Here is a 25,393-nt window from a genome sequence, read left to right as displayed (position 1 = left end):
TGGGGGGGTGGCACCGCAGCAAAGCACCCCCAGAGCCCCCAGGAGGCTGTTGGAATAATTCACTTAAGCAGAGAGATAAAATAGTCATGGCGACCATTTCGACAATCAGCGCCATTAAGAGCAGCCGGATTCTGACACGTTCCGATGGACAAGGAGACCCCAAAGGCTGAAGGGCCCATCCTGCCTCCTTTGCCAAGGGGCCTTTGGACCCACAGCCATGCCCAGTTGCACGCGGACGCATCCTCAGCATCTCCCTGCCGCCTGCCTTGCTGGGCCTCAGCAATGGAAACCGCTGTGGATCCAGCGCCAAGAGGCCCCTTTTTGAAGTGGGGGCTCTCTTGACTGAGCAGGGGGGGAGCAGCTGGCCCTCTCCGTCCCCAGCACAGCATCCCTCCAGGGGCTGCTGCAGGGCTCTCTCTTGCGCTTCGTTTTTTGCTGGTGAGCCCTCGGGGGACAGGGAGACATTTCAGTTGTTTGTTTGTTTATATTTATGTAAACTGCTTTGGGAACTTGTGTTGAAAAGCAGGGTATAAATATTGGCCGGACTCCTATGCAAAGGGGGCCAGCCTGCACGGCCCACCCTGCCCAGACCCCCAACGTGGCCCAAGTCTGTCTCGGCCTGGATGAGTGGAGGGTGTCTGGGCACATTCTCCCCACACCGAGGCGGGGGGGGGCACGTCTCAGTGGCTGAGCAAAGGCCCCTCCAAGGATGGGGTCCACCCTGCCGGTTTGTCCGAGAGGAGAAGAGCTGCTCCCAGAGCGCAAGGATTCCCCGACCCACCTCTAGAGAGACGCGGGCAGCAGACAAATGCCATAAAACCAATCCTAGAGGAGCCAGCTCTGCCCAGAGTTGGGGGCCTCCCCGCCTCCCTGCGGGACTCACAGGGACACCGGAAGCTGCCTGGGTCTGTCTAGCTCCGTCTAGCCGACACTGACTGGCAGCGGCCTCCCCCAAACGCTCGGCAGGAGTCTCTCCTACCTGGAGATGCTGCCAGAAAGTGAACCTGCAGCCAAGCAGCTCTCCCCCTGCGGGGGGGGGGGTGGTATCTGGCCGTGCTCAGGCGGAGTCCCCCTTCCCAGTGCAAAGGGGCCCCGTCGTGCTCACCACCTCCAGGCTGGCTCTCCTGCCCCTGTTCCAGACAGACTGCCCAAGCAAGCGCCCTGTGCAAAGGGCGGAAACCGGGCATCCGAGTCACAGGGCACCAGAGGCCAGGGCGGGGTGCGGAGAGGCGCCCTCCCCCGGCCTCTCTGGTGGCGGATCACACGCAGCTACCAGGAGACCCCTCTGGGGCCCACAGCCCACCCCACGCCACACGCTGGAAGAGGCAGGGCCTGGAAGCCGCCCTGCCCCCAGGAAAGGCCAGGTTTCCAACCCACCCCCAGTCAAGCAATTAGGGGGAGGCCTGCTGCTATGGCCACCTCCACTGGGGCTCCAGGGGACGCATCGCTCTTATCCCCATTCAGCGCGAGGTAATTAAATTCAGTCCAAGAGACGGATCTATACAAGGAATCCACAGTAGCAATTACCAGCACCTCCATTAAGGCGGCAGGGCAGGCACGGCGGCTGTGCTTGATGCAAACGCAAAGGGACGCTGCGCTTACTCCCCGGGAAGTCCCACGAGCGCGGCCTCTGCACACAAGCACCGCCCTCGGAAGGCCGCCCTCCCTGGCCTCTGGCCCCACCAGCGCCACGCCCAGCCCGGCCCAGGCACGCCCCGGGGGGCGGCACACCCTCCTCCCCCTTGGCCCTTTCCACAGGGGTGCGGCCAGAGGGACGCCCTTGCCCAGGCTGCCCTCGCTCTGCTCCCGGAGAGCCAAGCACGCCCTCCTGCCCGTGTGGAAGAGGCAGGAGAACCCAGAGGCGGAGGGGAGGGCCGGCCCCACAGCTAGCCCCGCCATCTCGCCATGAGATCCCTGCTGCGGAGGGGGAGGCACTCGCAGGGCGGCTTGCTCCGCACGCAGAAGGGCAGCCGTCACCCCAAGGGGGCCACTGGGGAACTGGGCCGGCACAAACGCAGAGGCTCCGGTGCCGGGCGGCCGGCCGAAGGGCAGAGGAGGCTCTGCCGGAGGGGGCTGGGGGTCAGGGCGGGCAGCTGGAGACTGGTCTCTGAGCAGAGCATCACGCCACCTGCTCCAGGCAGCGGCTCCCGGAGGTGCCAGCAACACTTGGGTCTTGGCGAAGGGAGGGGAGGAGCCCAGAGGGGGGCCGCTGCAGTGCCAAACTCCCAAGACGCTTGCGAGCTGCCAGCCGCCCCTGCCAGACACACAGACGTCCGGCCCAGCAGGCAGCAGTCTGGCCTCCCGGCCCTTGTGCAGCTCACACATGCGGCCATCTGTGTGGAGCATGTGCAGCTCTCGGGGAGATCCGCATCGGAGCCAGAAGACCAGTCCGGTGCGCCGCGTCGGCTGCTTTGGCTCGGACCCATCGCCTCACAGAAGGGGAAGCCGAGGGCCTTCTTGGGCTGCAGCCTGGATGACAAGACCAGCCCCCTCCTGGAGCTGAGGACACTCCTCCTCCTCGGTGGCACCCCTCAGCCAGGGGGGCTCCTCCCTCAGCCGCTGTCAAGGCTCCCAGGGGCCCAGCCAGGGCCTGCCGTTCTGCTTGCCGCCACGTCACGCCTCCTCGGACCAGGGGCCTCCCAGGCACAGCTAACCAATGGGCTGCATTGCCCCAGAAGAGGGCCACGCGCATACGTGGCTTCCAAAAATAAACCCAGGAAGGCCTGTTGGAGGGCACTAGCCCTGAATGTCAGGGGGCCCCAGCTGATGGTATGCATGTGTGAAGCTGCCTTTGACCGAGCCAGACCCTTGCTCCATCCAGCTCAGGATCATCCGGCAATAGCTCTCCAAGGTGGCAGGCAGGAGTCTCTCCCAGCCCTCTCTTGGAGATGCTGCCAGGGAGGGAACCGGGGACCTAGATGCTCTTCCCAGAGCGGCTCCATCCCCTGAGGGGAATCTCTTACAGAGCTCACGCTTCTAGTCTCCCATTCACATGCAACCAGGGTGGACCCTGCTTAGCAAAGGGGACCAGTCCTGCTTGCTGCCACCAGACCAGCTCTCCTCCTGTGAGGCACAATTACACCTTGAAGATGCACCCCCTGCCCACCGCACCAGTCCTTCCTTGCCTCCCCCTTAGGAAGCGCCCCCCACTGGGAACGCCCCAAGGAGAGCACACCAGCTTCCCAAGAGAGCCAGGTCACTGGCTAGATGTCCCTCCTTCTCTCTAACTGGATTCTTGCTTCATCTATACACCTGTTAGTCTGCTGATGCAACTAGACAAGAAAAACGCAGAGACACCTCTAGCTTACCAACAAGAAGACAAAACATAAACTGTACTGCAACCCTGAAAATCAGTGGGAGGCATTCCTGCCAATGTTTGACTTGCAGAACTCAAAATGTGGATGGGACGCCTTCGCCCACCTTTCCTCTCCCTGCTTTGAAGTGCCACCATGTCAGGACAGTGAGCCATCTTCTGCGCCCCTTTGGATCCCAACCCTTGACTGCCGGAGGGATTTGTTTTGCCACAAGCCTTGCTTCTCTCGCCTGCGAAAGAGGACCAAGGGATGCTTATTGGCTCATTGTTATCCCTCCGGGCTCCATCCAACAAAATGGGTACCACTGGAAACGGATCCAGCGATAAGGCATCACAAGATCCACAAAGAGGAGAGATCATGTCGGTGTCTATTTTTGCTCTTTCAATTGGCGCAACACGCCGTTATGGCTGGACCTTTCCATCATGCGGGCAGAAAGGAAATGGCAGCTGCAACATTTACAAATCACTCCCCCATATATATTTTATTCAACTTGTCTAACACCGCATACATTATTTGAGAACGGCTCTCTTTCATGTTGAGGCTAATTGAGCCGGCAGTCTTTCATAAAAAATGTAGGCCAATCCTTCTGCATAACAGTTTTTCTGCATCTCATTCCAAGTTTTGTTCCAGACTGATAACTGGCAAGAAACAACAGAGCCCAGATTTTCAGTGAAATGTCTTAAAAAAAAAAAAAAGCTTTACAATTAATAATTGACTTTTTAGAGTCTGCTAAACAGGTTCTCCATGTTGCCTTGAAACGTTGTAAGCAGCTTGAGCCGTGCCGATACCGGTGGGAGCAGGGTGTCAAAGAATAAATCCTAAAACGTGAATGTAAAACTATCCACGCTGACCAATTTCTGGCCCCTTCATGCCTTGTGGCTTCCTCACCACCACTGCAAGTTGTTCTGGATGCACTGCAAACAATACAGCAGACCGAGGAGGAGGTCACGGGCTTGCCCAGGACCTCACTCCAACCCGACCTCGTGGGAAAGAAATCCACTGGAAGAACCACGAAGCATGGTGATCCTGGCAGACACCTGTGTGTGCCTCCATGTTCACTCTCGCTGTATCCTTGTGGGAAGCCGGCCGGATCCTGCTGGCGCGGCCTACTCCAAGAGCAGAGCAGAGCAGTCGGGGAGGCAGCTGGCGAGAGCAGCTAGACGTAGCCCCGACGCCCTCCCCAGCACTTCCTCTCTGCAAAACTGCTGAGAGGGCTGGCGTGGGGGGCATGCGAAATAATCCGGCCTTGGGGAAAGAGCTGCACAGAAGAGGAGCAGAGGGCCGTGCCGGAGTACCAGCCTCTCGCCAAAGCTCACTGGCCGCCAAGCAGAGGCAAGGGCGCTGGAAGGGAATGCCGCCCGCCCCTGCTCCTCTCCACACGGCCAAGACAGCCACGGCAGGACGGCCTCTGTGCAAAGGGCTGAGCTCCTCCTCCTCGGGCCACCGTGGCCTGCAGAAGAGTGGCCCGCCCTTGGGCACCCAGAGCCTCCGTTTCCTTGCGGGCTTTTCTCTTCATACAGCTTAAGGAAGCAGGGCCTGCCGCTTAAGGGCAGAGCGCACTCTGCAGAAGGGGGTCGCAGGTTTCACCTCTGGCAGCATCTCCCAGAGAGAGCGGAGAGAGACTCCTGCCTGCAGCCCGGGAGAAGCCGCTGCCGGTCTGTGCAGACAATCCTGAGCCAGATAGACCAAGGGTCTGACTCGGTAGGAGGCAGCTCCCTCTGTTCCGATGTCCCTGTCTCTCCTCCCGTGGCTGTTGCTGGGGTCTGCCTTTAGACTGTGAGCCTTTTAGGGAGCCGGAAACCGCTTTGGGAACTTCTGTTGAGAAGTGGTGTATAAACCGCTTTTGTTCTGCACTCCTCCTCTGAACTCCTTCCAGCAATGATGTGATCCCAGCCCTGGGAAAGGGAACCTTGACTCTCCCTCTCCCACGCAACTCAGCACAGAGCCCCGGGAATCTCCCAAACTCCTACACACACACACACAGCAGCAGCAGCAGCAGCAGGCACTGCACAGATCCCTGCACAGTAGCAAAGGTGAAGAGCTGGACGCCTGGGATTGGGTGCCTTGGCTGGGCTCAGGCGAGGGGTGGGTGAGCCCGAGCCAGGAGAAGGGCCCGGCCCTGCGGCAGAAAGCACCAGCGCCCCTCTCCTCCCCACCCGCCTGGAGCAGCTGCTCCCATGCCCACCCCTCCAAGGGGAAATGCCCACCCCTGGTCTCCCCGCTCATCTCCATGTGGCCTTTACAGAGGGGAAAAGCAAATCCACCGGAGAGCTTCCAGCGGAGGACCGGGGGGGGGGCGGCTTCAGCACGGCCACCCCCAGTGGGAGACCAGGCAGCTCCAGACCAGCCCGGTGGGGTGCCGATGCAGCCAGCCCCATGGCCCCCCCCAGCCCCCTCCAAGGCCAAACCACCCCAGCAGAAAGCTGCTCCTTGCAAGAGAATTGCTTCCCACCACGCTCCATTTCCATTATTCATGACTCTGGAGCAGCTGAACCTCTCCAAAGCCCTGCAGGGGGCAGGAATCATTTCCAGCCTGCCAAGTGCAATTTATGCTGCTGCTGTTTGCTCACACTGCTGCCGCTGCTGCTGCCACCCACTGAGTCAGACCCTTGGTCTATCTAGCTCAGTATTGTCTTCACAGGCTGGCAGCGGCTTCTCCGAGGCGGCAGGCAGGAATCTCTCTCAGCCCTCTCTGGGAGATGCTGCCAGGGAGGGAACCGGGGACCTAGATGCTCTTCCCAGAGCGGCTCCATCCCCTGACTGAGGGGAATAGCTTACCGTGTTCACACATCAAGTCTCCCATTCAAGTGCAACCCAGGCGGACTCTGCTTAGCTAAGGGGACGGGTCCTGCTTGCTACCATAAGGCCAGCTCTCTACCACATAGGAACAGAGGCAGCTGCCATAGACCGAGCCTGTCCGACATCCTGCCCCAGCCCGGCTCTGCCCTGCAATTCCCCCCCCCGCCCGCCCCACCAGCCCCTGACTCCAAAGCACCAGGAGACACGGTGGGGGGGGAGCCGGGACGTTCCAGGGCTGAGCCCGCAGAGGTTCGGATGAGCAGACCTCAGCAAGCGAGGCGGGGACATTTTCTTGGGAATTACTGGCTGGGAGGGCTGTGGCTTGGGAGACCCCGTCACTGAGAGCAGAACACGCTGTGCCGACACAAGAAGGCCGCGAAGGCAGGCAGGCCGTCTCCTCTGGCAGCCTCTTGCCACGTAAAAAAACAGGGCCGCCTCTCCTCTCCACACACACACACACGGCATTCCAGAGCAACCAAACCTCCCAGGCTTTGTGGAAGCAAGACTCCTTGGGAGGAAAAGCGCAGAGAAGCCCAGGAATTGGGTCACTGGAGCTCCTTCCCCGTAATTACTGCAGGCTGCCCATTAAGGGCACTGCGGAGGAGGAGGAGGAGGAGGAGGCGTCAGGCCGTCCTAGCAACGCCTGCTCGCTCAGCACCCAGCTCGATCCGGGGCCAAGGAAGTGCTTGGAGCAGCACATCTCCGGCACCGGGCGGACCGCATCCTGACGCCACCCTGCAATTGGCGGGGGAGAAACTGCTGAGCAGGTGGGAAGCAAGAGCCACGGCGGATCAAGCATGGAGTCCTGCAGGGGGACGAGGCCAGAGGCCAGGCACGGCGGGAGACTCCTCTTTCCTGCATCCTAAAAAGAGCCCTGCTGGATCAGGCCCCAAGCGGGTGGCCGCTCTGGTCCAGCCATCCTGTTCCCCACAGAGGCCCACCACATGCCTCCGAGAAGCCCACAGGCCAGAGGGGAGGGCGTGCCCCTCCCCTCCTGCTGCTGCTCCCTGCAACGGGCATCCCGAGGCATCTTGCCTCCAAGGCAGGAAGGGGCCTAAAGCCATCAGGACTAGTAGCCATTGATCGCCCTAAGTCTAATTAGTCTAAGACCCCTTTAAAGCCATCCAAGCTGGTGGCCATCACCACTTCCCCTGGCAGAGAATTCCATCGATTAATGTTGTGCTGTGTGGGAAAGGACTTGCTTTTATTGTCGGTTCTAAGTTTCCTGGCCATCAGTTAAATGAGATGATCCCTGGTTGTGATTTTGTGAGGGAGGGGGAAGCATTTCTCTCTGACCACTCTCGCTACTCCATGCATTATTTTATACACCTCTTATCATATCTCCCACAGTGGCCTCTTTTTCAGACTAAAGAGCCCCAGATGCTGTTGCCTTGCCTGGTATGGAAGGTGCTCCGGACCCCTCGTCATCTCGGCTGCTCTCTTCTGCACCTTCTCCAGTTCTACAGTGTCCAGTAGTAGCTCGTCCTAATAAGGGGTGCCAATGGAGGCGCAGCTGCCTCTGCTTCCCGGCAGCAACTCGCGTGGCTCCTCCCTTTCCCACCCTGCCCGAGAGCCACACTGCCTGCAGGCTGGCCATTCGTCAGGTAAAGCTGTGCAGAACCCGCCCGTTATGATGAGCCACTCCTGATCATTTGCCATCCAGCTTGCTCACACCACCATTCCCTCACTCCCTCGAAACCACCACACCTTGTTTTGCCCGCCTCAGCAGCAGCAGAGGGCATACAGCTCTCAAAAGGACTGGTGGCTCCCATCTCGGAAGAAGGGCAGGCCTCGCAAACAGGGCTCTGCTGCTGGGGCCCATCTCCCACTTCTGACCCCCGAACCACGCACGGCCTCTTGCTCAAAGGCGTGTCTTCTTCCAGGGACTATCTCCAGGGGGGGAAGGGACAGTTTCTAGAATTAAGGCAACAAAACCTCACCAGACACTTTGGCTACAGAGGCCTCAGTGCTGCTAGTCCCCAGTTACCATTGTGTGATTATTCGCGGAAGACAAAACGGGTCCGGCCCTTCCCCACCATTGGCCCTCCTGGCTTTCCTTCAGATGAAGGGAAAGCATGAACCACTGGCCGGGTGCATCTCGGCAGCCTTCCCAGGACCTTGGAGCAGCTGGAATGTGTGCTGCTCACTACATTCAGCTTCCTCCTCCTCCTCCTCCTCCTGCTCTCACCTGCTGAACGTGGAGTCATGCGGTCTCTGCAGCCAGCCCTCCAGTGCTTGCTGCCTGGCCATGTTAATAGGCTTTGTTAATTGCGTGCAGAGTCAGGCAGAGGAGGAAGAGAGGAGCCTTTTTGGCTCAAGACAAAGCACACTCAGCTCAGTCTGCTTGCTCAGAACCAGGAGGCCCAATTTTCTGAGCCTGCTAATGGCTTCTGGCAGGCCATTTGTATCTCTACTAAGAGGCACGTCTTTAGAAGCAGGGGTGCCAAAGAAGCCGCAAGCACTGCGAGAGAGTCTTGGGACACCCCACGAACTGGCCGGATAAGACTCACACTCTTCTTGACGCATGGACAGAAATGGCGCTCTCATCCATTCACATGCAATACCACACACTGTGCGTGCACTCCCGTGTCCTTGGGCAGAAGGACGGCTTGAGAGTTCCCTGCCAGGTGGCACAGTCTTCAATCGGCAGTCACCTGTGTCTCTTCAGCAACACTTTCTCCCCCACCTGCTACCAGGAATCAGAAGCAAGAGAGCAGGACTCTTGATGCCGCCAGGGCATCAATCAAGAGATCATCGAGATATAGAATGCACTGGGTTGTGCATGTTGGCCAGGAATCCCTTTCCACCCCTCCTTCACATCCCTTCAGTCTTTGCTGCAATCCTTGGATGGGCCAAGTCTTCAAGGAAGCCTCAGCATGGCCCAGAGGCAGCTCCTGAAACGTGGCCCTGGACATGCTGGGTAGCTCTGGTCTCAGCGTTTCAGACAAATGACCAGAGAGACCATTCTTGGAGACAGAGACCAAGAGACATGGGGAGGAAGGCCTCCCAGCAGCGACCATGATGAGGAAGTGCAGGAGACAGCCCCCACCCCCACCCCATAGCCTCCCAAACGCAGAACACACTGCTTGCCTCCAGCGGGAGGGAGAGCTAGCCAGCCAGCCTACCCAGGAGGGTCCCAGAGCCACTGCGTGGCCCAGCGGGAGCTCTGCTCCGCACTCCAATTCTGCTTATCAGTGGGAGCTAACAAACCATGAAATGTCTGGTGTGCTGACACCAGCAGAGGCAGCCTCTATCTGTTGCGCCTGCTGCATGTGCGTCAAGAGGCAGAGACAGGAGCAGCCTGATGGGCTCAGCAAGCAGCATCCGGCCGGTCAAGGACACACCGGACACCATACCCCTTGACCTACAGCTGAGCTGGGTCTGTCGAGAAAGAAGGAGGTGGGCCACACCAAGAGGGGGGTGGGCAGAGATGCGCTCTGGAGCGGGCCCAAAGGGCCTTCATGCCGAGGTCGGGAACTTCAGTCTCAGGTGGCAGCCGGAGAGACGCAGCCATTCCTCGCAATGGGACAAAAAGGCTCCTGCGTCCACCCAGAGAAAAGGCGCCCCACGCATTCCACGCGGCAGCCGCAATCCCGGCTCTTGAGAGGAACGAATGGAGAGGGCGTCCCTTCGCAGAACCCACCTTCCAAGCCCTTCTTTGAAATTCTCTTTCACAGCACGGAATGCATGAAGGGCTTGCCAGAGCTTCACGTAAGGAAGCCAGGCGGCCACGTTTCGCTACAAAGAGGAGCAGCCGGCGTAGTGCTTAATTGGCACCCCGTCCGGCATCTATCTCTGCCTGCCCAGAAGACAGGTCTGCCCCGCTGAGCCCCACAGCTGGGGGACGACAGTGACAAAAGCCCAGGAGGAGAAGGCAGCCTCCCCCAGCCAGGCCTGAGCCGAAAGAGCGCCCCCCCACACACACACACACACCCACACCCACTGCCGCTCCCTCTCGCTGCCAGGCGTGCACAAAGCCCGAAGGCATTTCTCTGATGGGCTCTTTTTTCTCCGGGCAATGAGGAAAAACACAGCAACAGCTGCCGCGGTATTTGCCAAGCAAAACAAGAGGGCGGAGGAGACTCTTTGGGGGGCTCGGCTGTCAGTTTTCGTGGTGTGCTGAAGCAAAAGGTGGGCCCAGGCAGGCTGAGCTGGCTCCTCCCCTTTCCCCAGGCTGGAGAGGCGGATGCCAGGGCCAGCACCACCCCTGGGCACCCCAAGCCCGGCCTGAGGCCTCCGGGAGGATGCGGCTGTCTCTGGCTGCTGCCGGCACCTGGCTGGCTCAGGCCCTGCTGGGGTCCGGGACTTCTCAAGAGAGGGCCAGACACTACCTGGCAGCAAAAGGCCCAGCGGGGTCCCTTGGCTCCCAGCGAGGGCCCCCACAGCCCCCCCAGGTGGTGGGCATTCCTCCACCCAACAAGGACAGCATGGAGACGACCCCCGTGGAAGAGCCGTCCTGCCAGCCTCCAAAAGGCAGGACCCAGAGAGACGGAGCCACACCTCTCATGCCCCTCTGCTAAGCAAGGTCTGCCCTGGTTTGCATTTGGATGGGAGACTACATCTGGGAAGAGCATCTAGGTCCCAAGATCCCTCCCTGGCAGCAGCATCTCCAAGAAAGAGCGGAGAGAGACTCCTGCCTGCGACCTGGGAGAAGCCGCTGCCAGTCTGGGGAGACCATCCTGAGCTAGGTGGACCAAGGGCCTGACTCGGCATATGGCAGCTTCCTACATTCCTATGTACCTTGCCCGGGCGGTGGCCGCAGCGGCTGCAGCAGCAGCAGCAAAGGTGCCACACACTCCGCCACGCCAGCCAGCGGCCCGACATCCAACAGGTTGGCCCCCCTCCCCAGCCCAGCACGGTGCCTCAATAAGAGTCCCAAGGCACGAAGTGGGCGACAGCAAGGGGGGGCCCGAGGGGCAGGGACCCGCTTGTGCGCACTGGGAAGAGGCCAGAAGGTCGGCCGTTGCGCCAGTCACGACGCCACGCCCCTCCTCAGCGCCCGGCCATGCCCAGTGTGGATTGGCTGGCCCTGGTGTCAGTCACGGCCATGCCACTCCTCCCGATCAGCACCTAGCTGTGCACAGGCTCAGGTGCACCTTCCCCTCCACCCCACTCTCGGGGTTCCGGAGCGCTATGCTGCCCACCCCACTGAAACAGCAGAATGCCCCTCCCAGGATAACGCGCCCGCCCCGGCCTTCCTGACTGGGGGCCACAAAGGCAACAGAGAGGTCCCCAGCCGAGGTGGGACCACCTCCCTCTCTAGAGCTGCGCCAGCCTCCCCAGGCAAAGGGGGCAAGGCTGCCCCCCGCCCCACCCAGCGCATGACTGGCTGCAGATGGACCAGCCGGGCAAGAGGCAGCAACGGCAACCCCCACCCCCCCACTCCACAGCCCCACTTGAGATGTAGGGAAGCTGACAAGAAGCCCCCTTTGCCCACACGTTGCAGCAGCGCGAAGCAGATGACGAATGCAAGCGATTTACTCCAAGGTGGCAGCACAGACGGATTCCTCTGACCTACTTTGAGCAGCGCTGCCTGCCACGGCCGCCAGCCCCCTCCCACCTGAGCAGACCGTTTCGGGAGGCAACACGGACCCTCGGCCTCTGCACCCAACGCGCTCCCTGAAAGGTCCAGGTGGCAGCGGGCCAAGCAGGGCCACGGATGCTGTGGGGCCCATGCCCCGGATCAAGCCCCCTTGGGGCTCCTGGGCAACCTCTTCACCCCATGGGCAGTACCCAGCGGACGGCATGGGGCATCCCGGCTGGTTTCCCTGGGCTCTGCCCATTGTGCCGGTGCCTGGGGAGCAGCCGGCAATCCAGGCATCCTGGAGCGGGCGCTACAGCAGGGCAGCTCAGACGGGCAACATTCACGGAGGGGGAGCCCCCTACCCTGGCTTGGGAGCCGGGCACCCTCCCGTGTGCCCATCGTCTGCCAGGGGAGTGGAGGGTGAGCGAAGCCCCCGCTGGGCAGGAGGAAGCCGGGGGTGGCACCTGGGCAGGGCCCACACGCCCAGCCCCGCGGGAGTTGGACAGACCAGCCAGCTCCCCGCCTCCAGCCTTGGCTGTCACCGACAGACAGCCAGCACACGGGAGAGCGCACCACTCCCAAAGGAAGGGAGGGGGCTTCCTCCCAACGTCCAAACGTCGACCGTGTGAACGGCCCTACCCTCTATTGTGCCTGTCTCTACAATAGCCCTGTGAGGTAGGCCTCTTTCACCTATGGGGCACGGAGCCCCAGCAGGACCCGCCCAAAGACGCACGGCGGGTCCAGGGCCCCCCTCTTCCCAGGCTGCCTCTGTCATTGGCCGCAGCTTTTCAGGGAACGGCACGAGAGCGAAATGGCTGCTCGCAGCCCATCAGCTAATGAGGAGCCACACATTGTTCTCTGTGACGGAGCGCAGGCTGGGCTGACACACACAGACTGCCAACGCCAAGCCCGTGGGATGCTCTGGGATGCTCGTGGGCGGCAGAGCTCAGGCCCACTGGCACCACATGCAACCCGGAGGAGGAGGAGGAGGAGGAGGAGGAGGAGGAGGAGGAGGAGGAGGAAGGACAAGCCCGCCTGCTGGTGCTGGCCCAGGGCTTGGACAGCCCCAAGCCAGCCCCCAAGGACCTGAGCCACAGCCGCCACTCACAAGGAGACCTGGGGAATTGCCTCCCTTCAGGAACCCCGGGATGGTGGCCGCTTGAGCGGAGAGCCTGCTGGGAATCCGCGCTTGGCCCCTTCTGGCCAGACCCACAACTGGCTTCAAAGGATTGCGTGCAGGAGCAGCTGGCCCCGAAAGGCTGGCCCTTGGGCCCCTCACAAAGCCATGACCGGCTCCCCAGCCCAGAAGAGTTCCAAGGAGGAGGCCACGAAATGGGATTCAGAACCAGGAAGGGGTGTCATCAGAGGAGCAAAGCCGGGCAGCAACGTGCCCCCCCCCAGCAACACACCTGCACTGTCTCCGGTAGGGAAGTACCCGGATCTACACCCCAGACACATTCCTGGGGGCCAGTCTGCCACGTCACAGAGGGGTGTGGGGCAAGGGCCTCCCAGAGTCTGCAGCGCCGAGGTGGGGCTGCTCCCCTGGACCGGGGCAGAGGCAGGCCAGCCCTCGCCTCCTTCCCAGGCCGGACTCTGCCCCGGCTGCATCCCAGCTGGCCCCGGGCACCACTGCCCACATGGCACGAGCCAGCCAGGCTGCAGAGGGCCCCCCCCCGCCCCCGCCCCGGCCAGCCCTCGCCTGCAGGCTGCAGCCGAGCAGAGAGGCAGAGTTTCCATCACCTCACAGCCCAAGCAGGAGGGAGTCGGGAGACACCCGATAGCTGGAGGGAGAAGCCCAGAGCCTCCTCCAGCAGCCCCGGTCCCTGGAAGCCCAGGGCGGGGATGGCGGCGGCGAGGGAGAGGCTGGCCCAGAGGACCCCCCCCCCCAGCCTCTGCTTTTGTGATTAAGCAGCGCCCGGGTGAGCCGGTCCTGCCGAGAGGACCCGGACACTCCGGAGCGCGGCCTCCGCCGGCTGCCAAGAACAACATTGCAGCGGTTCGAGTCAAGACTTCGGCAACTGCAGCCCAAGGGGGCTCCCCGCGCTGTAACCACAGGCCCGCCTGGAGGCTGGTCCAATGACAAAACCAGACGCGGAGCACAGCGCAGGCGGCGGAGAGGGCAGCCGGGGCCAGGCGGTGCCCCTCGGCAAGAAGGGGGCGGAGGAGCCCTCTGGGCAGGCGGCCCCGGGAGCCCCACCGGGAGAAGGCGTGCCCCACCGCCAGCCCCTCCTCCTCAGCGCGGCCTTGCGCGGCTCTCCCCACTTCTGCTGCGCGGAAGAGGCTGCACAGCTGAGCACAAAGAGGAGGAGGAGGAGGAGGAGGCAGGCTGGCTGGCTGGCTGGTTCGCAGCCGTCGTCTTCCAATGACATCGAATAGCCCACAGCTGCAAGGCGACGCAGAGGGTCAGCGTGGGGAGGGGCTTCTCCGCCCGCTTCCCCCCAAGCAGAATGTCAATAAAAGCGCAGCCCAGAGCTTGCTTGAACCGCCCTGAGGAGCTGGGAGCTGGGGGGGGGTGTCTCTCCCCAGCCCCTGCAAGCCCTGCCAGTGGGCCCGCCCCCCCCCCACCCACCACAGGCAGCCCCCTCTCCCCCCCCCGCTGCAGAGAGGTCAGAGGCCGGCCGCCACCTCCCCACCAGCTCCTCGCAGCCGGGTCCGTCCGCTGAACCGCCGAGCAGGCCTGGGAAGGAGCTCCTCTCCCAACAAAGGAGCCATATAAGGCAATGGCCTGAACGAGGGAGATTTACGGCCAGCGCCAACAACGTGAGCCCCGAGCCGAGATGGAGAGCAGGCAGCGCCGCAGTGCCACTCCAGAGCCCAGCAGGCTCTCACACGTGCGCCGGCGCGGCTGCACCGAGACGTGGCCGGCGCGACACCCGCCGCGGGCGTGGGGGGCAGCGAGTGGCCAGGCGTGGCGGGGGCCCCCGGGGGGCACACAGCCCTCACCCCTCCAGGCCGCACCTCGTGCCCACCTCGTGCCCACCTCAGGGCCCTCAGGAAAGGGGGTGGGGCCCGCCGGTGCCTCTGCAGGCCGCCTGACACCCTCGCTGGCTCCAGGGTGGCAGCCGGGCCGGGCCAAGAAGACCGAGCCCTGCCCCGCCAGCCAGCCTGGCTCTCGGGAGGAGCCACAGGGCAGCCCACGGTGGCCTGACACCCCCCGCAAGGCCGCGATCCGGGAGCAGCTGGCAGCATCCGCGCACCTGTGGAGGAACGGGCTGCCTCCCCCGCCGTCCGCGGCACTCACCTTCTTCCGGGGCTGCCATTTCATCATATTTGGACAGCAGGACTCCGGAGCATCAAGCCTTCGGCACGGGAGGGCAGCGGGGGGCAGCGCTGGCGGAAGCAGGCGGAGGGTCTGGGGAGCCCCCTCGGGTCATGCTGCCTCCAGCCGGCCGCCAGGCATCCTCGAGGCACTGGGCCCTCCTCCTCCTCCTCCTCCTCCTCTTCCTCCTCCTCCTCTCAAGGCGTGCAGGGACAAAAGCCATCAAGGGTGCTGGGGCCGGCGCTGGGGGCCTCCAGCCGTGGCAGCATCTTCCCCCGAGGGGGGGCCAAGGGCACGGCCAGGCCGGAGCGGCAGGGAGCCCCCCCGCCTGCCCGCTGCCATCCAGGCTCCTCCTCACACGCAGCCTGGACCCGTTCCCAGCCCCAGCAGGCTCTGGCCAGGGGGGGCAGGATCCGTCCCGGCGTGGCCTGGGCAGGGTCAGGGAGTGCCCCCTGCCCCCTAGGAGTGCCCGGCCCTGCCCGCAGCAGCCCCCGGGGCTGGCAGTCCTCTAGCAGCGCCTGGACTCCAGCGCCAGCCGCCGCCCGCCCGCCCGCCTGCCTGCCTCCTCCTGGCTTCGCCTCGCCTGCCTGCCTCAGCCGCACTAATGACTTCCTTCCCTCGGCTCTCGCTCAGCCTGCCTCTTCCATTCCAGCTCCGGAGTGGAGCACTCCTGGGCCCTAGTGCCTGCCCGTCCCCCTGCCCGCCTTTGTGGGGGAGCCTCCAGCCTCCTCCCAGAGGGGTCACTGAAGGCAATCGGGCAAGGAAGGGTCACGGCCCGGAAAGGCACTCTGGGGAAAGGCGGCCCCGTCCCCTCCTTTCCGGAGCATCCTGTCCTTCTGAATACCGCCACGGAAGGATGAGCACTGGGCGCACGCCACGTTCCCATCAGGACCCTGCGGACGTGGCGTGTCCACGCCACAGCTGCACGCCACTGGGCAAGACACGGGTCACCCAGCTAGGTCCGCATGCTGCCCCTGGGCCGGCCTCCCAAGGGAGCTTGGCCGGTCCCGGCAGACCCCCGCGCCACAGCGCTTCTTGGGGAGCTCCCGGCAGCCTCTCCACGTTTTGCCCAAAGACGAGCCTGACTGCCCCTCGTGGGGTAACAGGCAGGCAGAACTCACGTGCCCCACATCGGGCCTGCAGGCCGGCAGAGACCCCCGGTCCCCTCACCCACATCCACGCCGCTCCTGGCCCCGGTTTCTCCTGCTCGTGCACAACTGCCCCTCTTGGGACAGACGCGGCTGTCCCCAGGGTTTGGTGCAAGGGCCCAGTTGGTCTCCGGGCAGCGGGAGGGAGGGGGGAAGCGCCACTGGGCCAGCCCCTCCAGAGCGTTTTCTCACGTGAGCCCCACAAAGCACCACGAGCCGTTTGCAAAAAGAAAAACCCACCTCCCGCTTGGGGTTGCAGCAAGCAGCTCTTCCGCCCCCGCCCAGAGATGGCGGCCGTGGCGTCCCCTTGCCACGGCAAACGGGCATATTCTGGAGCTGAGGTCACGCCACCTTCCTGGGTGCAGCTGCTCCCTTTCCTGCAGCTGCCTCCATGGCGAGGAAGCCCAAGGCAGGCACCAGCTCCACACCCCACGAACGCGCACACCGTGGCAAGAAGCCAGGGGCAGGCGGGCGGTGGGGGCCACGGCCCAGGAGCAGCCTCCATTCAGCCACAGGGCCCACCGGCTCCTCACAGCCTCCCCCGGGCCACGGAGCTCCTGTCCCAACTGCACCGCAACACGCCAGAGCCCAGGACGCCCGGCCTGCCGACAGGCGTCTTCGCCGAGGTCAATCAAGAGGCGCCCCCCCCCCAATTCCAGCAAAGGGGCAGCCGGTCAAACCCCACAAGCTGAAGGCAGCAGGCCAGCAAGCTCCTGCCTCTGGCTGTCCTTGACGGCATTTGCATCCTATTCTGCCGGGCTTGTGGCTCTTCTCCCCCCACACACACACCTTTTCTCCGACAACAAACCTGCGAGGTGGCTTAGGCAGAGCGGTGGGGGCCGGCACCGGGTCCCCCGCCAGCTGGGCAGCCAGTGATTTGCTCAAGAGACAAGAGGCTCTGCCCCTCTATGGGACCGGGTCCCCACACCCTGCAACCAACTCTTTGCAGGGTGGGTGTCCGTCTGCCCACTTCCGCAGTGAAGAAAGATGCAAGGGGGCCATTCTGCCAAGAACACCACCTCCCTCTCTGCCTGCAGAACAGGCTTTTCACACCTCTCTTGTCCCAGGAAGTATCTAGCCAGTTTACACTGGGGGGGGGGAGTTGCCAAAGTGGGCACAGCCCCCTCTGCTTCCTGGCAGCAGCAGCTCAGGTGCCTTCTCTCCCTCCCCCCCCCCACCTGCAGGCTGGCCATTCATCAGGGAGAGCTGTGCAAAACGGTGCAAAAGCCGCACATGAGCACAAAACAGGAGTGCACCCAGCTCCAGAAGCAGGATAGGACTCATCACCAAGAGGATCAGGGGCCCGGAGCACCTTCCTGATGAGGCAAGGCTGCAACACCCGGGGCTTCTTAGCGGAGAAAAAAGACGACCGCGGGGAGACATGAGAGAGGTCTATAAAATCATGCATGGGGTGGAGAGAGAGAAATTTCTCTCTCACACACACACAACACTAGAACTAGGGGTCATCCCATAAACCTGTCAAGAAATTTAGGATCAACGAAGGGAAGTACCTTTTCACACAACAAATAATCCACTTGTGGAATCCTCTGCCACAAGATGTGTGGTGACAGCCATCAACCTGGATGGCTTTCAGAGGGGTTTGGAGAACTTCATGGAGGAGAGGTCTATCCACGGCTACTAGTCGGAGGGCTACAGGCCACCTCCAGCCTCAGAGGCACACGATGCCTCTCAATCCCAGTTGCAGGGGAGTGACAGCAGGAGAGGGGGCAAGCCCTCAACTCCTGCCTGTAGGCTCCCAGCAACATCTGGTGGGCCACTGTGCGAAACAGGAGGCTGGACTAGATGGGCCTCCTTGGGCCTGATCCAGCAGGGCTGCGCTTATGTCCTTATGTACCCAGTTTACGCCCGGTGTGAAGTGCCCTCTCCGCCGTGGCCCATCCAAGACGCAGCAGCGTCCAGCAGAGCAGTCGCCTGGAGGCATTTCTGCCGCTTGGTGTCCACATGCTCAGGAAGCAGCTGGGGCCTCCACAGCCGGAGAGAGCAGCCCCACCGCCCCCCATGCTGGAGAAAGGCACACCCCGGCCACAGCCCCCGCCCCACGCGCCCCACGTGCCAACTCATCTGTCCATCACCAGGAGTGAGAGGGGAGAGGCCGTCAGTGCTGCCAATCTCCCTTTGCAAGGGGCTGGGGGAGCCACGGGAGGGGAGGGGCTGCCTTTCACCCCACGCCACGGAGAGCCAGCCCTTCCCGTCCACGAGCCAGCTGGGGTGGCCAGGACGATCTTGGAGCACCATGGCTGCGCCTTGTGGTTTCGGGACAAGGTCTGCACCAGGGTCCCCTCTAACAGGGCTTCCCAGATGTTGTTGACTACAACTCCCAGAATCCCCAAGCAAAGGCCGTTGCAGCTGGGGAGTTGTAGTCAACAACATCTGGGAAGCCCTGTTAGAGGGAGCACCGGCTCTACACCCCTAGAGGTGGGGAAGGGGCAACCGCAGGGCAAGCCGTCCAGCTCCCAGCCTCTCCTCGGGCTCTTCTTGTCCTCGCCATCCGCCCTGCAGCCGCCCAGTGTGCAAGTACGTTTGTGAAGCTTTTCGGAGTTTGAGAAACACAAAAAAAGACTACGAATCTGTAACGGTGTTGTCAGCAGGATGGACATGACAATTGGCAGGATGTCCTCCAAAGTTTACTCCATGGAGAGAGGACACAAGTGTGTTGATTGTGACCCTGACCCTTCCCTCGCTGAAAGGATGATGGCAATTCCCCCCAATCATTGGGGGGGGTAGCAAGAAAGAAGGGGTGATGGCAGAGAGAAAGCTGAACGGGCCACTGCCTTGGGGTACGTTTTACGAGAGGCAGTATATAGGAACACAGGAAGCTGCCGTATACTGAGTCAGACCACTGGCCCGTGTAGCTCAGTATTGTCTGCACAGACTGGCAGCGGCTTCTCCCAGGGTGCAGGCAGGAATCTAGAGTCTCTGCCTTATCTTGGAGATGCTGCCAGGGAGGGAACATGGGACCTCGATGCTCTTCCCAGAAAGGCTCCATCCCTTAAGGGGAATCTCTTATAGTGCTCACACATCAAGGCTCCCATTCAGATGCAACCAGGGCAGACCCTGCTTGGCTTAGGGGACCAGTCATGCTTGCAGCCACAAGACCACCAGCTCTCCTCTAGATGGCTGTCACCCTTTTCCCCTCTCGAGGGGGGTAGGTGTTGGGCATTCGTCCCCCGAGATGGCACCGGTGGCCCAAATCGGAGGACCTGGAGCAAGGAGAAAGGCCCCCACCCTGCTGCAGGGGAAGTGGCAGGCAGGGCGTCCGGGAGGGGGGGGCAGGAAGAGCCTCGGGCCGCTGAGCAGCAGGAGGGGCTGGGCTGCCCCTCTGCGCCCCTCCCAGGCCAGCAAGACGGCCCTTCAGCAGAGGTGCCCCTTCTGCAGCCGCCGCTGCTCTCTGGGCTCTGGAGTGGGGGGGCAGCCCAGCCCTTCCAAGCCCCCCAACCCACAGCCCTCTGGGAAAGACCTTGATTAGCTCTTTTCTCAGAGGGGTCCTCCAGAGACAGGGCCGGCTTATCAGGGAAATTCCCCATCTGGGGAGTGGGGGGGGGCTGTGGAAAACGTCCCGCTTAGCACTAATTAGAGCGTTGTGGTGTCACTTGGTTCAAAGAGATGCAGACCGCCCCAACTGGAGAGAAGAGGCCAGGACCAACAGCATCTATCACCAGCCAGCAGAGCGGCTTTGGCTGGAAGGGCTGGAGGAGGGAAGCCGGCCCCACATAGCAGCCCCCACCCCAGGCGGGGATTATCGCGGGGTTCCAGGTGCCTGTCACTAATTGCCATTTATTGAGTGGGGCTGGGAAATGATCAAATAGGTTAATGCGGGATTAGACTTAATCTCACTGCCAGGGAGAATCCCCTCCCTGCTACCAGCAAGGCTGCCCCCCCCAGCAGCAGGGAGGAAGGGGAGCCCAGCCCTGTGTCGGCCTCTCCCTCCTCCCTGGGAGGGCCGGGTGGGGGCACCAGGGTCCACGCAGCGCCCAGGTGGACCCGAGCACTGGCCCGGGGCGGGGCGGGGCGGGGGGCTGCAGAGTGAGCACCCAAAAGAGACTGGACCGAATGCAGAGGCCCCTGGCCAAGATGCCCAAGCAGAGAAGAAGAGATGCCACCTTGGGGTCACCGGGGAAGCCAGAAGAGCCCCAGCAGGCCTGCAGCTTGCCAAGAGGGATACTGCCCCTGCCTCTTCGTCGCCAAGAGGATGCCTGCCGGCCTGCAGACTCCCTGGAGGGCTGAGATGTCCCTCGGATCCCCCCTCGGCTTGCATGACTCTTCAGCCTCGGCTTCGGGCCAGATTGCGTTTCAGGCTGAGCACGCGCAAGGACCGGACCCGGAGCGGCTGGGTCCCATGCCAAGGCCGCCTTTCAGGACAAGAGCACCATCCCCCAAGGGGCGCGGGTGGTCCAGAGGCCCTCAATGCAAGAGCCGTGCTGAGGCTAAGCCGCTCTGGGTCTCATCAGTGCCTGGGTGGAGGACGGCTGGGCAGACCCATGGATGCTGCCACCTTGAGCCAGGAGGAGAGCTGGTCTGGTGGTCGCAAGCAGGACTGGTCCCCTTAGCTAAGCAGGATCCACCCTGGTTGCATCTGGATGGGCGACTAGAAGCGTGAGCAGCACTGGAAGAGATTCTGCTCTGGGAAGAGCATCTCGGTTCCGAGTTCCCTCCCTGGCAGCATCTCCCAGAGAGGGCTGAGAGAGATTCCCGTCTGCAACCTTGGAGAAGCCGCTGCCGGCCTGGGTAGACAATACTGAGCTAGATGGACCAATGGTTTGACTCAGTATAAGGCAGTTTGCTGTGTTCATGTGAGCCCCATCATGAGGAAAAGGTCAGATATAATATTGACTTTCACTTATTCTATTTACATTTATATCCCACTCTTCCTCCAAGGAGCCCAGGGCAGAGCACATGGTTGTGTCTCTCCTCACAACAACCCTGACAAGTAGGTTAGGCCGAGAGAGGCGTGGCTGGCCCAGAGTCCACCCAGTGAAGGGAGATTTGGACTCCCCAGTTCGAGCCCTCTGACCCCTGTGGCCTGCAGGATGTGCTCCCAGCAGCCCCTGCCCACAGAGGGACTCCCCTCCTAGGCATCATGAGCAGCCAGGACGGCCTTGCTGCCCACCAACGAAGACCAGGGTTGTGTCCGAGGCAGGACCAGGCTGGGGCCACTGGACAAGGTGACCCCCCCCACACACACTTGCCTCCCTGCACTCTTGCTGCGATCTCCCAAGGGGTGCGCCTGCCTGCTCCATCGAGGCCGGGGAGGCAGGAAGGAGCCTCCAGCTGTGCACAGGGTGTTCCTCCAAGGCCCGGGGGGGGCTTGGAGGGGGCCCTGCTGTGACCACATCGCACCCCCAGATGCAGAGGCCGCTCCGTGAGAGAGGCTGGAGTGGCACATCGGCATTTCCTGGCTGGCGGGGGCCTGCCTCCTGAGCACAGCGCTCCTTGAATGCCGGGCTGTGCCTGTGAATTATTTATGGGCCGGTCTCCAGGCACCCGGTTCATTCCTGCGGTTCACTGGACAGGAAACGTATTTCCACTTCTGTTCCCGCCGGAGGCCTGAGAGGCAGCATCTTCGGGGCGAAGGGGCTGGGTTTCATGGGCGGGCGGGCGGGCGGCTCTAGCGGCAGCCCTGCTCCCCAAGAGGCTTCCGTCACCTCCTCGCCGGAGCTTGCAGCAGCAGGCTGAGCAGAGGACGCCTGGTTGGGACGCACAGCTGCCTCCCTGCAAACGCGCAACTGCCCCTCTCCCTTGCTCCCGGGAAGGGCCCGCGCTGCTGCCACGGAAGCAAAGACTGTGCCTTCCACCCCTCCCCACGGACCTGCTGCAGAGGGGAAGGTTCTCCGTCAAGGAGCCCGTCGGGGCCCGGATCCGGGCAGCTAGCACCACCGGGGAGGCAGGCTGCATGGCCCAGGGCTGGCTCCCCTGCCCAGGACCCGGCTGCCTTTCCCCTTCCTGCCTCCCCCGGAGGGCACCAATATCCTCCCCAGACCTAGAGGGCAGCAGCAGCAGCAGACGTCCCAGAATCCAGGCCGGTGCCCCCACCGTAGGCACGTTGCTCCAAGCCTGGCTGGGCAGAGAAGAGGCATGGAAGCGCCCCAGCACCACCAGCACACGGAGGCTCTCGGTGTGAACAAGTGGGGCCTGCAAGCCAGCCTGCCCTGACCCCTCGCCCCCTGCACACCGCCACGCGACCAGGGGCCCGGGTCACTCCCGCGGGGCAATCCTGAGGAGCCCCTGTGCCTCTCCTCGCCAGTTCTGGGGGGGCAGGAGGAGTGCCCACCAGAAGCCGCCTTGCCAACGCCAGCAGAGAGGAGGACAGAGCTGAGGCCGTGTGCTGCAAGAAGCCAGGAGGGGCGGGAGGGATTTTCGGTCTTGCCGAGGCGCACGAACCACCGTGTGGCAGCAGCATCGGCTCGAACCGTCGTGGCCAGAGGCTGCTCCGTGGCACAAGCAGTGGTGGGCAAAGGCGGCAGGGCGGGAGAGGCCGGGCCTGTCTGGAGAAGTGCCTCATGCGAACACCGGCTGTGTCGGGAGAGCAGGGGAGGGAGCCTGGCTCGGGCAGGGGGGGCACCCCAGGTAGGGCTGGGAGAGACTCCTGCCTGCCCCCTGGGAGAAGCCGCTGCCAGCCAGTGGACTGAAGACCACCCTGAGCTAGCAGGGCCAAGGGTCCCACTCGGCCCGCGGCAGCTTCCTATGTTAGGAGAGGCTGTCGCTCGGGGCAGAGCATGCAGGAGGTCTCCGGGTCAGTCCCTCCAGGCAGGGCTGGGCAAGGTCCCCCTCTGCCTGGAACCCTGGAGAACCACTGCTGCCGGGCAGGGCAGGCAGTCCTGAGCTCGAAGGACCGAGGGCCAGACTCCGTGGGAAGTGTTCTCACTGGGCACGGGATGGGGACCCAGGGGGAGCCGCCCTCCCACCATCCACACACCGCGCAGCTCTCCAGACTCCCGGGACCAGCTGCCCGGGGGGGGGGTCTCCCCTCCCCCCCTCCCACTTGGGCTGGGCTCCCTCCTCCCAGCCTCCCGCTCGCCCCGCCTCCTGGCTCCCGCTGCTGTTGCCAAGCAACCATGGGCCTATTGCTCTTACTATCCACGGTGCGGACCCCTCCCAGACACGGGAAGACATATCGACCGGAGCAGCAAAGACCAGCCGGGTTCAGCGGAGACGGAGGGAGAGTCTTCCTTCCCTCCCGCCTCCTCGGGCTGTGGAGTTCTGCTCACACACACACACACACACACACACAAACACACCCCCAGTGCAGGTGGATGGCGAGGCCTCCTGCACAGAGCCGCGGCCGTCTCCTGTGGGGGCAGAACTTCCACCTCACGCCATCAGCAACGATGTCGCATCAAAACCCTCCACACGGCAACTCGGTCACAAAACAGCTGCATTGTTTAGCAGACACACAGTCAGCCGAGATGCAGGATGAAAGGAACAGTGCACATGTGCGCATGGGGATGCATGCATGCACGCTTGCGCCCACCGCAAGAGCTCAGCGCCTGGCCAATGGCCCTCCCAGGCCCTGGGCAGCTGGCAGAAGGAGGAGCTCCCTGCGTCCCCGAGAGCTCGGTTTCTGCTTGCAGGTTGAGACAAAGAGGGAGGGAAGTCGCGGCCACCCCCACAAGCCCACCCTCACGGGACGCCTCGAGCAATGGCCAGGGGGACTATTTCCACTCATATTGGGGGGGGGCAACAAGAGGGAACCACCAGCTCCGGCCCCATGAAAAACCCACAGCTTAAATCTGCCATTCACCAGCAGATCACACGGAGCACCGATGGCGCCAGCCCTCCGGCAAAGGCACCGAGACTCTGAGGAGGGGCCCAGCTCAGTGGCAGAGCCCCTGCCCTGCAGGGAGTGCCGGGTTCAGCCACTGGCCCTGGGAAGGGCCCTGCTCTGCTAGGAGCCCTGCAGGGAAGCTGGCAGTCCTGAGCTCGAGGGGCCCACCATGCGCAGCCCTTTCCCGGAGCTCCTTGCAAAGCCACTTCCTCCAGACCTTCCCTCTCATTGGCCGCTCCAGGCATGGGGGGCGGAGGCGGCTGGAGGGCCGGGCTTGGCCAGAGGCGGCAAAACCCGGAGCACGCGAGCCCTGGACGTGCCGAGCGCAAAGCGGAGGGAGCCGTGCCGGGGGGACCACGGAGAGAGGGCCACGGAGGCAGCCACGCGGCAAGGCAGCGCAGGATCAAAGAGGAACCGCCCAAGAGATGGGCGGGAAGACAAACGGCATCAATTAATTCCCTTTAAGGAACGCGGCCGGCTGCGCGGCGAGATGAATCGTCTCATTTGCCAGGAGCCCCGAGTGGCAAAGTCAAGCAAATAACTCCATAATTCTTCATTAGCACTTCATCAAATTTAACTGTTCACGAGCTGCTCAGGGGAACCACGAAGCACATCTCAATCCATCCGAGGGACCCCCACCCACCCAGCCACCCACCCCGCCACTTGCTGCTACTTCACCGGACCCCTCAGAGCAAGAAGGCTGGACAGAGACCTTGCGCCATGGGAGGGAAGGGGGCGGAAGAGACACCTGCGGGGCCTCCGGGGGCCCCAAGAGGGGCAGTCTCACTCCCCGGGGCCAGCTCTACCTGGTGAATGGCCAGTCTGCAGGCAGCGCAGCTCTTGAGCCGGGGGAGGGGAGAGGAGGAGGAGGAGCCACCTTTGGCTCATTAGGGTTAAACTCCACCCTGACCACCTTGGAAAAAGGACTCCAAACTGGCACAACTCTCTCCAGAAACCAAAGTGGTTTCCCTTGATGTTGCCCCAGGACTGGCTGCAACACAGGACCCCCCAGCGACCCAGCAGACCCCATGCATGGGGGAGGAAGCAGGAGGGCAGCAGATCCCTACGCGGGCCGGGCTCTCAGCTGCATCACCGACACTGCAGCAGCCATTTTAAGTGCTTCGTTTCCGCCCTTTTCCTCCGGCTAAGCAGCTGGAAAAACCTCAGCTCTGCTGACTATGGGATGGAGCGGGGAGGGGGCTCTGCACTCACACCACACATCTGAGAGAGGAGCCCAGCGGCAGGACAGGCTCAACACGCTCCCGCATTATGCAAACGTCCCACGTTTTTGCAGAGTGTGGCCCTGCTGGAGGTCTGCGGGGGGGGGGGGGGTTTCCCTGCCAGAGGAAACCGAGTGGAGGTGGCCGGAATTGTCAGCCGGCTGCCGACGGGCCTGTCCTGCTGCTTGAGCCATAATGCGAACGGGCTAAGGGGAACGGAACACAAGCTCCACTCCGCTCTCCCTTCCTCAAAGGGCTGCACAATAAAACTATTGTATTGCAAAAGATCTGTTTTGTCTATTCAGAATTCTCCTCCACGCTCTGGAAACGTAAGCATTTTACAACC

The 25,393-nt window shown here is 62.7% G+C and overlaps 1 protein-coding gene across 7 annotated transcripts in view; it reads right to left on the bottom strand.

Moving 5' to 3' along the window:
- The window catches only part of TTC28 (tetratricopeptide repeat domain 28), a 79,620-nt gene that overhangs the window by 30,025 nt on the left and 24,202 nt on the right, over positions 1-25,393 (bottom strand). Inside the window, exon 1 of one of the 7 annotated variants that reach the window (XM_053279301.1) lies at positions 14,879-15,553. The exons of the other annotated variants lie outside the window; for them this stretch is intronic. Within the exon in view, the coding sequence (XP_053135276.1) occupies positions 14,879-14,905 (27 nt within the window). The 5' untranslated portion in view covers positions 14,906-15,553. Of the gene's footprint in view, positions 1-14,878; positions 15,554-25,393 lie in introns of those variants that run through there. 7 annotated transcript variants of the gene reach the window in all.

This window comes from Hemicordylus capensis, chromosome 15, assembly GCF_027244095.1.
Source record: "Hemicordylus capensis ecotype Gifberg chromosome 15, rHemCap1.1.pri, whole genome shotgun sequence".
In the NCBI taxonomy this organism is placed as follows: domain Eukaryota; kingdom Metazoa; phylum Chordata; class Lepidosauria; order Squamata; family Cordylidae; genus Hemicordylus; species Hemicordylus capensis.
Note: the sequence above shows the minus strand (reverse complement) of the source record. Positions and strands in the feature narration are given on the sequence as shown.